This window comes from Dipodomys merriami, unplaced genomic scaffold, assembly GCF_024711535.1.
Source record: "Dipodomys merriami isolate MVZ:Mamm:240054 unplaced genomic scaffold, mDipMer1.0.p SCAF_2, whole genome shotgun sequence".
NCBI classification, from domain to species: Eukaryota; Metazoa; Chordata; class Mammalia; order Rodentia; family Heteromyidae; genus Dipodomys; species Dipodomys merriami.
Window position 1 is genome coordinate 51,752,216 of NW_027203381.1, and position 14,807 is coordinate 51,767,022.

At 41.0% G+C, this 14,807-nt stretch overlaps 1 protein-coding gene across 1 annotated transcript in view; it reads left to right on the forward strand.

Annotated features, from left to right (window-relative positions):
- The window catches only part of Piezo2 (piezo type mechanosensitive ion channel component 2), a 395,532-nt gene that overhangs the window by 173,484 nt on the left and 207,241 nt on the right, over positions 1 to 14,807 (forward strand). Inside the window, exon 4 of the mRNA XM_070029632.1 lies at positions 13,219 to 13,261. Coding sequence (XP_069885733.1) covers positions 13,219 to 13,261 — 43 coding nt within the window. The remainder of the gene's footprint in view (positions 1 to 13,218; positions 13,262 to 14,807) is intronic.

Here is a 14,807-nt window from a genome sequence, read left to right on the forward strand (position 1 = left end):
TACTCCAGGATTATTTGATTTGTGTGTGTGTGTGTGTGTGTGTGTATGTGTGTGTGTGTATGTGTGCATGTGTGTGTGTGTGCTAATGCTGGTCTTGGGGCTTGAACTCAGGGCCTGGGCACTGTCCCTGTCTTTTTGCTCAAAGTTAGCACTCTACCATTTTGAGCCATAGCTCCACTTCCAGATTTTCTGGTAGTTTATTGGATTTAAGAGTCTCATGGACTTTCTGCCTGGACTGGCTTTGAACTATGACCTCAGATCTCAGCCTGCTGAGTAGCTATAGGTGTGAGCCACTGGCACCTGCACCAAGTTTATTTTTAAAAGCCATTATTTAATGAGGAAATTAATTATTGGGATTTGTGTCTCCTTTTGGAGTAACATGAATTTTTTTTTTTTCACAAGGCTATTGCATCAGCCTCACAGGTGGGAGGGTGGGAGGATGCATGTCACCAAGAAAGCTGTTCCAGCTTGCACTGGGTGGAAGCATGGATGTGGGCCTTGCAAGTGGCAAGCCACTCCATCCAAATCCTTCTCATTCTTGCCCAGGTGGTGTTGAGATAATTGGGTATTATAAGCTTCATAAAGAACAAAGAAATGGATACAATATTTGCTCACACATTTTGGAATCAAAACATATAAATTGAAAAATAGAAAATGTTACATGATAGGAATGATTTAATTCTCCAGTAAGTAGGCTGAGCACCAAGTGGCTCATGTCTATATATAATCCTAACTACTCAGGAAACAGATCTGAAGGCTTGAAGCCAGCCCAGGCAGAAAAGCTTATAGACTCTTACCTCCAATTAACCAGCAGGAAGTTGGAAGTGGAGCCGGCTCAAATGTTTAGTTCCAGCCTTGATTGAAAAAGCTAAGGGACAGCACCACCTAGGCCCCATATTCAAGCCCCGGTACAAGCACATATGTGCGTGCACACACACGCAAACACACTAATAATTTAGGTCATTTGGTATTAATTAAGTGATAATAAATATTTATGTTATCTCTGTGCTTTAGTTTTTTATTTGTTTGGTATGGTTTGTTTTGTTTTGGGTGAAGACATTTATAAGATTGGGATTCCCAAGGGCTAGCTTCCAATTCTCAGTCTTCCTGTAATCCCTGACTGAGTGATGGGATTTCACATGTGTGCACCTTGTCTTGCTCACTATCATTTTTAATCTATCTAAGGACAAATATCATCCAGGAAATAGTACTTGGAAAATCTTTCAGATCTCTCTATTTAACCCTATATCCTGCTATTGCATTGCTTGGATATATATCATGCATTAGAGCAATCATTCTGTGGTTTAGTAGATTTCAACTAAAATTCAATGCAAGATCATTTAAATAGTTGGAAAATGTCAATATTGGTCAACTGAGAAAAATCCCTCTATTTTATCTTATAAGTTCACATTACATTCTGTGTTTGATATGTAGTTAAACCTTCTGTTTCTTTTATTAAATATGTAAACCTTTTTCTTTCAAGAGTTAAGATGACAACAGGGGTTATACCATGGGGGAAGAACATACAAAGAAACACAAGAAAGTGACATAGTACATTATTATAAGTACATTAAAAAGAACAGAAAGAAAGATAAAACCACTTGTGTCCCTATCTTGGGGTTCATTTCACTTAGCATCAGCTTATATGGTCATATGTACATAGCTTTGAACTCTTCTGCTTAGCCTTGACATACCCCTGCTGTCACTGTATTTGATTCTGGTGTCGAATCTTGTATATACATTTTTTCTAATTTGTGGAGGGCAAGGGAAATAACAAAATGCTGAAATAAGGATACAGGAAGACCCATTGTAACAAAGAGATTTACAAGACACTATGTTGAAAATGAACTTTCTAACTTTGGTGGCTGGGGGAGGGGGAGTTGGGGAGGTGGGGAGGAAAGAGATGGTAAGGGAAAAACAAAGAAGGGGGTAACAATGCTTGATAGGAAATGGACTCATTACCTTGCTCATGTAACTGTAATCCCTCCGTACAGTATCTTTACAATAAAAAATATATATTAGGGGCTGGGAAGGTGGCTCAGTGGTAGAGCGCTTGCCTTGCATGCATGAGGCCCTGAGTTCAATTCCTCAGCACCACATAAACAGAAAGAAAAAAAAAGCCAGAAGTGGCACTGTGGCTCAAGTGGTAGAGTGTTAGCCTTGAGCTGAAGAGCTGAGGGACAGCGCCCAGGCCCAGAGTTCAGGCCCCACGACCGGACCCCGCCCCCCCCAAAATTATATATATATAAAGAGAGTTAAGATGATGTAAATGAAAGTACTAGCGTGTGGCTATTTCCTGACATTTGAATGTTTTGTTACCAGTTTCTATGCCAGATGGTGTGTTTGGCTGCTTGGCAGCCCCCAGAGCACATGAAAATATGCTTTCATAGAAATACACTGGTGAACCTAACAATTTATGCAAAGTATTACTCCTTTTTCTGCTGGCTAATTCAAAAACACAAAGGCAGATCCAAGTTCAAGTGGCTGTTAGTTCTGTGACAAACTCAAGGTGAAACCTATGTCTTGTCTGCCCATGCATTATGCCATTTAACTTCATTTTTTCTGTATTATCAGGATTTCTTTTCTCTGTAGAAGTTGATTGAAAGAAAATAGATGATACCTGTAATTAGCAAGAAAACACCTTAGTGAAGTGAATTACCAATTTATAATAGGAAGATGGAGAATTTTGCTTTTCCACTCATAACATTTATGAAAAACTATAGTTGTAAATTGCAAAGTAGCTGTTGAATCCCACCCCCCTTAATGTCACATTAAAAATTGAGAAAGCTTGCAAGGAACTGTGTAAGGAAATCTAGAGGGCCAACAACAGGATTGATAATAGAAATCACATGGGTGGCTCCAAGTAAAGCTCTGTGATTTTGAACTACTACTGCAGAAAAATTACAAGAAATTTTAAAAAAGAAAATCACCCATATTCTACCATCCCTGGGCAACACATTCATACACAAACATGGATTTTTCAGCATGGATTTGTACAGTTACACTTTGCTGCACATATCGAGTGTTCAAAATAATCAACAGGAGCTGGGTGCCAGTGGCTCATATCTGTAATCCTAATTACTAGGGAGGGTGAGATCTAAGGATCATGGTTAACAGCCAGCCTGGGCAGGAAAGTCCATGAGACACACACACACACACACACACACACACACACACACACACACACACACACACACACACACACACACACACACACACACACACACACACACACACACACACACACACACACACACACACACACACACAGCTGGAAGTGAACATGTGGCCTGAGTGTTAGGGTGCTAGACTTGAGCAAAACACTCAGGGACAGCTTCCAGACACTGAGTTCAAGCCTAGGATCTGCACAAAAAAGAAAGAAAGAAGGAGAGAGAGGGGGGGCAAGGAAGGAAGGAAATGAAGGAAGGCAGGCAGGCAGGCAGGCAGGCAGGCAGGCAGGCAGGCAGGCAGGCAGGCAGGCAGGCAGGAAGGAAGGAAGGAAGGAAGGAAGGAAGGAAGGAAGGAAGGAAGGAAGGAAGGAAGGAAGGAAGGAAGGAAGGAAGGAAAGAAGGATGGAAGGAAGGAAGGAAGGAAGGAAAAAAGTTAACAGTATAATCTGCAGGTTCTCAAAGAAAGATGATGTAGAAAGAGATGTTGTGACAACTTCAGTTAGATGCAATCTTAAAAGTAATATTCAGACACAGAACACTTAGAGGAGTAAAATATTTTGAATTATATAGTATACTCAAATGGAGTAAGAGAAAGATTATAGAGAATAAGGAACAAAAAACAGTCCGTTTTCTGCTACTATGCTTACATACTGCAAGCTGGGTAATTTATAAAGAATAAAGTTTATTTAGCTTCTGTAAAATAGATTGGGGCCTTCTTGCTATATCTCATAGCCTGGCTGAGGGTACCACATAATGAGATTCTTCCCCCCCCTCCCCCCCTCACTTGCTCCAGTCCTGTTGTCCCTGAGCTTCTTTTGCTCAAGGCTAGTACTCTTAACACTTGAGCCACAGGGCCATTTCTGCCATTTTCTGTTTATGTGTTACTGAGGAATCAAGCCCAGGGCTTCATGCATGCTAGACAAGCACTCTACCACCAAATCACATTTAGAGCCCCTTATTTTTTTTAAATGAACCACTAATATCATCAGGAGGATCCTGCTCTGACTTTATTTAATCTTTAATCCTAGTAACTTCCTGACCCTACCACCAAATACCACCAAGCATGAATATGGGAGTTAAGTTACCAATGCATGAATTCTGGAACTCACACCCAAATCTTAGCAAAAGGAAAGACAAAGATAGATAGATAGTAGATAGATAGATAGATAGATAGATAGATAGATAGATAGATAGATAGATAGATAGATAGATAGATAGATAGGGCATTGTATATATATATGATATGTATGTGTCTGATATATGATATATATGTGCATATTACCTATCTGTCTGTCTGTCTATCTGTCTATCTAACTAACTATATATGGTATTAGGTGACACGAAAAGCAATTTTAGCCAGGCTCTGGTGACTCACCGGTAATCCTAACTACTCAGGAGGTTGAGATCTGAGGATTGCAGTTCAAAGCCAGCCCAGGCAGGAAAGTCTGTGAGACTCTTATCTCCAATAAACCACTAAGAAAACTGGAAGTGGCACTGTGGCTCAAGTGGTAGAGTGCTAGCCTTGAGCTGAAGAGCTCAGGGACAGTACCCAGGCCCAGAGTTGAAGTTCCATGACCGACAAAAAATAAAATGAAATAAAATAAAAAAGAAAGAAAGAAAAGCAATTTGGATCATTATTAGCCAGCTTTAACCATAATTTTAATCTAGAGCTGAAGTTCTCCCCCAAATTAACATATCAATAATATCTGTCTGCTAAGAAGACAGAGGTGGGGTTGAAGATGGACAAATAGTAAGAGACTAGTTACAAATGCATTTTTTGCTACAGAGAGTATCTACTGGGAGGCCTTTTTCCTGTCAGTTCTGAGGCGTTCAGGGTGTTTGGTCACCAGGATATGCACAGGAGCAGACTCAGAATGCATTGGTCAGTGAAGGATAAGAAGGCAGGGTTGGTTTACTCAAAATGGTCTCTCATCGTTGCTCTAGATTTCCATTCTATTAGTGGTGTTTCAAAGTGAAGAATCATAGTTCATTGTTTCTAGTAAGCTCATCTAAGATTGGAAAAGAAAACTCACTCTCATATATGCTATCTATTCCATAGGTTAAATCCTATCCTTTTCTGTTACCACCGCTTGCTTTATCTTAAAAAGTGTGGTATATTTTAGAGCTCTGTGTACTGCAGTAGTGTCCCACCCCCCGCCCCTGCCTATGGGGTGCACATTCTAAGACCCCCTCCTCCCATGATGTCTGAAACTCAGGACTATGCTGTTTGCTTTCCATGTACACAACTATGATATTGTGTCATTTATTAATTAGAACAGTAGGATTAAAAATAGTAACAAACTAAAACAATTACAACAATCTCCTATACTAAAAAGTATTTAAAACATATGAGCCATTTCTTGCTAGAAGTTTTCCATTTAATATTTTAGACTCCAGATGTCTGTGGGTTACTGGGACTTCACCAAGCAACATAGATGAAGGCACTGTAAATCTCATTTAGAAATGTCCTAAGCAAGAAAGTCTGCCAGTCGCTTTTGTTTCCTCAGTTTTGGACTGCTTTGGCAATGGAGAGTAGTATCCCCTTACCAAGTAAAGGGATGGTTAATGGCTTTAAAAGAATTCCACAGTAACTGAATAATGAGCTGCCAAAAATAGTTTTTGTGCCAAAGGATCTGGATATGTCTGTCCTTTTATTGTGTGCTTCTTGTTTCAGCAGGCTGAGAACTCACAACACACATAAACCCTAAACCTTTGTGTATTTGAAAGTTAAGGGCAGAAACCATATTTCAATATATCCAGTCCTATATTCTGAGCAGATCAAGATGACTGCTTGCGTGATGAGTCTGGGGAATATAAGACACTCAAATCACTAATGAGATTTAGTTCTATTAAGCAGAGCAAGTCATATTCTCATCTCTACTGCACTTGGCTGAGTGGCTGAATAATGTTCTGTTCTAAACAGTACTAGGATACTTGGCCCCAAACTATTGACTTCTCCTGACCAAATAAATTTACATTTCTTACTAATATGAAGAGGGATCTATTTCTTAATTAAAACTTCATATTCCAAGTTTATTAGTACTGTATAACAAAATCATTTTCTTATTTTATTTTTACAATAATCTATTATGAAAGAGGGCTTCAAAATACGAAACATGTCACTTGAGGATAGAGACAGGAAGGGGAAGATGGGTGAGAACAAAGGAAGGGGTGACATTGACCAAGAGGAATTGCATTCATAACCTGACTTCGGAAATTGTAATCCCTTTGTAAAGCTACATCATCATCATCATCATCATTATCATCATTGAAGAAGAAGAGGAAGAAGAGGAAAAGAAAGAGGAGGAGGAGGAGAAAGAGGGTTTCAGGCAAGGGCTGCTGGCTCACACTGGTAATCACTTGTAATCAGAAGGCTGAGATCTGTGGAACTCAGTTCCAAGGCAGTCCAGGCAGAAAAGTCAATAGACTTTATCCAGTTAGCCAACAAAAAGCCAGAATTGGAGATGTGGCTCAAATGGTAGAGCAACAGAGAAGTCTCTTCTTAATTTTTTAGCTCACTTATTAATGGGTAGTTGTTTCTTGCAGGACTTGGTTTTGGGGGGCTTAATGTTTTTCTCTCTAAGTGTATTTTTTATATGCGGCCCTTGTCTGTTGTGCATTTAGTAAAGATCTTCTCCCAATCTGTGGGCTTTCTATTTATCTTGCTAGCTATGTCATTTTACCATGCAGAAGCTCTGCAGTTTAATGTGATCCCATTTATCCAGCTTTTATTTGATCTTTATTTAGGAAGTTTCAACCTGTGTGTAGAAACCCTAGTGTTTCCCCTATCCCTTCCAGTAATATTTTCAAGGTATCTGCTCTTACCTTGGGGTCTTTGATCCATTTGAAGTTGATTCTGGTGCAGGGTGATATATAAGGAGATAGATATAGATATAGATATTAGATCTAACTTCAGTTTTCTACCAAGTATGGTCAATTCTGCCAGCACCATTTGTTGAAGAGGCTGTCTTTCTTCCATCTGATGATTTTGGCTCCCTTATCAAATATTATGTGGCCATAGGAGTGTGGAATCATGTCTGGGTCTCCAATACTATTCCGTTTGTCCTCAGGCCTGTTCATGTTCCAGGACAAAACAATTTCTTCTTCTTTTTTTTTTTTGTCGGTTGTGGGGCTTGAACTCTGGGCCTGGGCGCTACCCTTTGCTCTTCAGCTCAAGGCTAGTGATCTAACACTTGATCCACAGCAACACTTCCAGCTTTTTCTGCTTATGTGGTGCTGAGGAATCGAACCCAGGCCTCATACATGCAAGGCAAGCACTCTACCATTGAACCACCTTCCCAGCCCCCAAAGCAATTTGAAGTTTGGTATTGATATTATTCCAGTACTATTCTTCCTGCTAAGGATTATTTTTCATATTTGGGGTCTTCTATTTCATTAAAGAATGTTGGTAGAATATTGCTGGGTATTGTATTGAATTTGTAGATAGCTTTTGGCAGTATTGTAATTTTCATGATGTTAATCCTCCCAATCCAGGAGCATGGGAGGTCTTCTACTTTCTTAAATCTGCTTTAATTTCCTTTTTCAGGTTTTAAAAAGTTTTCATCATAGAAGTCCTTCACACCTTTGGTAAATGCCTAGGTATTGTATTTTTTTTTTTTTGGAGGCTATTACAAAAGGAGTTGCTTTCCTCATTTTTGGCATACAGAAAATCTATTGATTTTTGTGGGTTAATTTTATACCCTGCTACTTTGTCACATTTCAGATCAGCTCAAGTAACTTGGGAGAGAAATCTATGAGGTTCTTTAAATACAGGATCATGTCATCTGCAAAGAGGGAGAGTTTTTCTTCTTCTTTCCCTATTTCGATCCCCTTGTCTGTTGCCTTAGAGGAAATAAGAATAGACACATGAAGAAATGCTTAACATCTCTGGCCATTAAAGAAATGCAGATAAAAAACTACATTGAGCTTCTACCTCACCCCAGTTAGAATGGCTTTTATTCAAGAAAACAAATAATAACAGATGCTGGCAGGAATGTGGCCCAAAGAGAATACTACTACACTGTTGGTGGGAATGTAAACTGGTTCAACCACTCTGGAAAGCCATACGGAGTTCCTCAAAGGACTAAACATAGAGCTCCCCTAGGACCTAGCAACCCCACTCCTGGGCATTATCCAAATGATTACAAACAAGGCCACACTAAAGCTACCAGTACAACTATGTTCATTGCAGTATTATTCACCATAGCTAAGATATGATGCCCCTCAGTAGATGAATGGAGATACATGTGTGTGTATGTATATATATATATATATATATATATATATATATATATACACACACACATACACATATATATCACATTATCTTGAGATATATATATAGTGGAATTCTATGCTTCCATCAGAAAGAATGGCATCACCCCATTCATAAGGAAATGGAAGGACTTGGAAATCATCATATTTAGTGAAGTAAGCCAGGCCCAAAGAAACACAGTCTCCATGGTTTCCCTATTTGTAATTAGTATATGTGTAAGATAGTCCGAGCAGAAATTCACAATAGCCCAATAGCTATGCACATAGGACCACATAAAATGATGTTAATTTAAATTATCTCTATGATATGGAAAGAAGAGGTTTTTGTTGTGGTTGTTTTTTCTCTCTGTGTGTGTGTGTGTGTGTGTGTGTGTGTGTGTGTGTGTGTGTGTGTGTGTGTGTGTGTGTGTGTATGTGTGTGTGTGCATTGTTTGCAATTATTTATTTTGTCTTTCATCTTTTTCTCCTCTGGTTTATTCCCCATGGTTTCTGTCTCTGATTTTTGTATCCTTTGTGATGTATATAAGTTTACCTGATTTGGGGAAGGGAAGAGTAATCACAGAAAGGGTGGACAAAGGGTGAGCCAATGCAACAGGAATACTAACTAGATACTATGTTGGAAATGAGCTTTTGGAGAACAATGGAACTATAGAACATTTATAAGGTGTTTTATTGCTCAGTCAAGGCATGAGAAGTCAAGAACAGCAGTGAACCCTCTCACCACCACACTTTGCCACCACTGGAACCTTAATCTTGGCTGTACTAGATCTTCTGGCTCTCCTCCAGCAGTCTGTTGTCTCTCCCACTTCCTAGCCTGGGCCAGGCAGTGTCCAGCAGTCCCAGAAGACAGTGTAGCCACTACCTAAAAGCCTGTGAGTTCTTTAAAACTGTCTTAACTACTAAGCCTCCAGGGACCACATACTGTCTTTGAACAATCCTTATATTTTTTGGGGGGGAGGGTACTAGGTTTTGAACTCAGAGCCTTAAGCTTGCTGGGTTGGTGCTCTACCACTTGGGTTGTGCCTCCAGCCTGTTCTCACAGGTTGTTTTTGAGATAGGGTCTCACTTGCCAGTGTGGGCATGTGAGTGAGCTTTAACTCAACTGCTTTTAGGGTTTCAGGTGTTGCTGGGATCACGAGTGCCCATCACCACAACCAGCTTCCTTCTGTGGAGATGAGTTCCCAGAATTTTATGGGCCAGGCTAGACTAGAACCACAAACCCCTCATTCTCAGCCTCGCACATAGCGTGGGTCTACTATGGGTTGAAGAAGAGCATCTCTCAAACTTTTCTGCCCAGGCTGTCCTTGAACCTGAATCTTCTCCTTCTCCATTTCCTGAAACCAGGATTATAGGCATGAATCACTGGTCCCTGGTTTGAGATAGGAGTCTTAATGGTTTTTCAGGACATTCATTGGACTAGGCAACAAGAGAAATCCCTAGGCTGGTTAGTTGAAATCTTGGTCTTTCCCTCTTACTTAATGAACCACATTGGGACTCAGGTGGATCCAATAATATGAGCTTGAATCTGTTGCAAATTTATGTATAGTTCATATCCAAAGTGTAATCCTTAATTATTTAATACAAAGATTTAAACACTACTATGATCAGAGACCCAATCTAGAGGTAAAATGACATCTCCACACTTTCTGTGAACTAGTTCTGTGTCCCTGAGGATTCTAGCTGTGTTTCCCTGGGGACTAGCCCTGACTCCCTGGGGACTACTTCTTTCTCCCCAGAGACAAATGTCCTTTGGGGTCACATAAAGATAAACCATTTGAGGCAGAGTTTGTAAGAAACTCAAACACCATCCCCACTCACTTTGACTGTAGGAAGAGCAGCAGAAGATATTTTTAGTAGCCTGAGGTGAATGAAGTATTGCTGCATCCTGTGACAGTACTTTCTCAGAAAGTACATTCTCAAAAAAGCAGTATGGATTGGTAACTGGCTTACTACTCTGCTGTGGCCATCAACCAGCATATCACACATGAGGAATTAAGGGAAGCATGGGTAAATATTCAAAATACTTTGCCACTGATTGAGTCTCAAAAATGAAAAAATAATTCAAGTTACCCAAACTTTGACACATGTAGAAGTTTTTTTTTATTAAAATGATATTTGAGGGAAGGGTGGCACTGATCAAAAAGAAATGTACTCAGTACCTGATTGTACATCACCTCCACAATGATTTTTAATGATATTTGATATAAATTAGCACATTTCTTTTTTTGGGGGGGAGGAGGTCTGGTCGTGGGGCCTGAACTCTGGGCCTGGGCGCTGTCCCTCAGCTCTTCACCTCAAGGCTAGCACTCTACCACTTGAGCTACAGTGCCACTTCCAGCTTTTTTTTTCTGCTTATGTGGTGCTGAGGAATCGAACCCAGGGCCTCATGCATGCAAGGCAAGCGCTCTACCACTGAGCCACCTTCCCAGCCCAAATTAGCACATTTCTATATCAAGTTATTATATGCCTGTCAAGTAAGGAAGAATTATTACATGGAAATTTGTAGACTTGAAATAGCAGTTTTGCATTCTCCTAACTAAAAACTGTTAGCGTAAAAGTTTTTTTGTTTTGGGGTTTTTGTTGGTGCTGGTCCTGGGGCTTGAACTCAGGGCCTGAGCACTATCTCTGAATTTCTTTTGCTCAAGGCTAGTACTCTACCACTTGAGCTACAGCTCCATTTCAGCTTTTTTGTAATTTAGTAGAGATAAGAATCTCACAGACTTTCCTGCCCAGGCTGGCTCTGAACTATGATCCTTAGGTCCCAGCCTCCAGAGTAGCTGGTGCCTCGCCTTCATGTTCTTTTTTAAAAAGTAAAATATTAAACTCATGATCCAACCTTATTAACAAGAAGACGTGATGTACAATGATTGGAGATTCACAGTGTCACCTGGCTAGCAGCCAACTAAGATAAGACTTGAATGTTACAGTGCAAAACTCACTCTCCTCTCCCCTTCCTTTTCCTCCTTTCTTCCTTCCTTTCCCCCCCTCCCCTCCCCTTCCCTCTTCTTCTTTTTTCTTTCTTTCCAATACTGGAGTTTGAACTGAGTGTCATGAACTTGCTAGACAGGTGCTGTATCTCTTGAGGCATGCCCCTAGCTCTTTTTTTTGTCAGTCGTGGGGCTTGAACTCTGTGTCTGGGCGCTGTCCCTGAGCTCTTCAGCTCAAGACTAGCACTCTACCACTTGAACCACAGCACCCCTTCAGTTTTCTGGTGGTTAATTGGAGATAAGAGCCTCATGGCCTTTCCTGCCCAGGCTGGCTTTGAATCACGATCCTCAGATCTCAGCCTCTTAAATAGCTAGGATTACAGGCGTGAGCCACTGGCTGAGTTTTACTTCCTGACCTGGCACCTGAGCTACAATCTATTTTATGCTTCTATTATTTTTGGAAAAACAGGTTTATGCCACTGAGCCCAGTGATAGATTGAGATGGGGTTTCAAGTATATGCCCCACCCAGCTTTTTTAAAATTGTTTCTAGCAAAAGAGTTTTATTCATATTCTTCTAAGATGGATATATTTAGAAGTTCAGAAGGGTGATTGTTTCAAAACTTTGTGGTTTGATGGAATCCCGTTTGTGTACTTCTGCTCTGTCCATATGCAGAATCTGAAAGGCTTATCTCCTGGAAGTGGAGAATAGAACTGTTGATCAGTCTAGGAGGTCTTGGGTTCTTTCTACACCAAAGAATTATGAAGTAGGAAAAGTGGGTAATGCTTAATTGAAAGTAAAAAGCCAGCCAGGTGCCAGTGGCTCATGCCTGTAATCCTAACTGCTCAGAAGGCTGAGATCTGAGGATCGCAGTTCAAAGGTAGCCCGGGCAGGAAAATCTGTGAAACTCTTATCTCCAATAAAACCACAGAAAACCAGAAGTGGCACTGTACTTAAGTGGTAGAGCGCTAGCCTTGAGCTGAAGAGGGACAGCACCCAGGTCCAGGGTTCAAGCCCCACGACCGACAAGAAAAAAAAGGAAAGTAAGTAAAAAGCCAGGGACGTGCAGACAGCCTTTTAATTATAATATTTGGTTTGGTATAAGCCCCAACCAGGACTTCTGACTGGAGGGAGAAGAAGAGTACAGAATTCTCACTTAAAAAGAGCCAGAGGAGACCCAGAAATCAGTAGCCCAATGTAGGCTCATGGAGTTCTTCTCTATAGCTCTTGAGGCAAGTCTCAGCTGTTCTGGAATCTGGCTAGGCCATTGTTCTCATCCCAAAGGGAGAAGCACCTCTCCCCTGCATGGGTCTGTTCCATGGCCAGCAGGGACCTTGTCTTCAGAAAGAGGAAGCGGTTTTATCTCCACCTGGTCAGGGTCTGGTATCTCCCTATCTGCCAAATCTTTCACCTTTTGTCTCACCATAATCTTCAGATGCTAAAGAAGGAAATGGATGGTGTGGCCAAGTGTGTGGCTACTAGATACAAAGTTCAATAAGAAATATTTTGCCGCTGATTTGCATAGTAAGATGATGATAGTTAACAATAATTTATTGTATGTCCCAAAATAACAAGAAGCAATGACTTTGAATGTCCCACAAAGAAATTATCTATATTTAGGTGATGATTATGCTCTTTCCCCTCATCTCCATTCACAGGGCAAATGTGCACTGCCAATTACAAAGTAAAATAAAATGACCAAAACACAAGGGCCACCTGCAGGCTGCAGAGGGGAAAATCAAATCATTTCATGGGAATGGAATGTCAAACCCCCTGAGAAGCAACAGGACAGGCTTACAGGCTTGTCTGAGACCTGAAATGCACTGACCACTTCTCCTTCCCTTACAGGCTCCACATGGGAGAAGACATTTCGGCAGATTGGCTTTGAAAGGTAAGCTGGAGTCAGCACATCCCACTTTATTCTAAGTGGTTTTTCCATGATAGATCAACATGAAATCATAGTTTGGGGTGAAAAGCCCCAACTCTGAGGGTCTCAAACAGACTGAGCTGGGTTTCCCATCCCTATCCCTACACACAAGTTAAAGAGACTGGTGAACATTAGAGAAAGGAAATTTAGTGGAATGTAGCCATGTTGGGAAGACAGGGAGGCTCAGTGACCCTGGGATTGTCTTCAGGATATTTGCATAAATTTTAGGGGAGTGTGTGTGTGTGTGTGTGTGTGTGTGTTAGTATTAAGATTTATACTCAAGGTCCTATGCTCTTGCTTAGCTTTTTACTTAAGGTTGGCACTCTATCACTTGAACCACAGCTCCATTTCCTCCTTTTTGCTGCTTAATTAGAGATAGGAGTTGCACAGACTTTTCTGCCTGGATTGGCTTCTGAACCTTGATCATCAGATCTCAGCCTCGGGGCTGGGAAGGTGGCCCAGTGGTAGAGTGCTTGCCTTACATGCATGAGGCCCTGGGTTCGATTCCTCAGCACCACATAAGCAAAAAGCTGGAAGTGGCGCTGTGGCTCAAGTGGTAGAGCGTTAGCCTTGAGCTGAAGAGCTGAGGGACAGCACCCAGGCCCAGAGTTCAGGCCCCACAACCGGACACCCCCCCCCAAAAAAAAGAAGCACAGATCTCAGCCTCCTGAGTAGCTAGGAATACAGTTAAGTTTTAGGTTTAAGTAAAGGAAGATGGTATATGTGATCAGATGGTCTTGATCAAAAAGTGTGCTCCAGTTTAATGGTTGATGTTTATCCTGGGTTATAGGATGGTGTCTGGTCACAATAAGAAGGCAGTTTTCTGCTGCTGTCACAAGATGATCTTGTCACCCCAAGGTGACTTGGAAAGAGCACTAAGAGAAGTTTAAAATTACCCTGAGTGATAGGATGGTTTTCTTAGGCCAGTGTCCTAAGTGCTTTAAAGGGTCTATTTGGCCTTAGGTGAGTCCTCCTTCTTCCTTTTATCTTCCTGAGCCTCGGGATCTTTGTGAAAAACCTGGCCTGGACTCAGGGGGGATATAGAGAGTAAATGAAGCAGTGTGTGCAAACACTCCTGGCACTGTGATCCTGACAAAGTGGCTATAGAGAATTTCTGGAAATGGAGCTGACTCTCCCCAACTTTTACCATCCTGTATGACCTGATCAGTGTGTGATTTTTGTCTAGAGAAATTTGTACAGATATTGACCTGTACCCCAATTATTAAAAATCAGTAGTAGGAAAAATTGGGACCTTATCACTATTAGCTGCCAGCAGCTCTACGTCAGCGTTTTCCTCCAAGAAAAGAAGATGGATCCATTGCAAGCATTAGGAATGTGGGTCAGGCTCAGCAGAGCCTGAAGAGCCCATAGCTGAGACACAGAGACAGCAAAGCGGAGGGCTCTATTGCCCTAACAGACAAAAGTATTTTAATTTTATTTTGTCTAAATGTATATTTTACTTCTTCTTTTCTATTTTTTCTGGTGTTCAGACTAGTTCTTCGTACTGCTT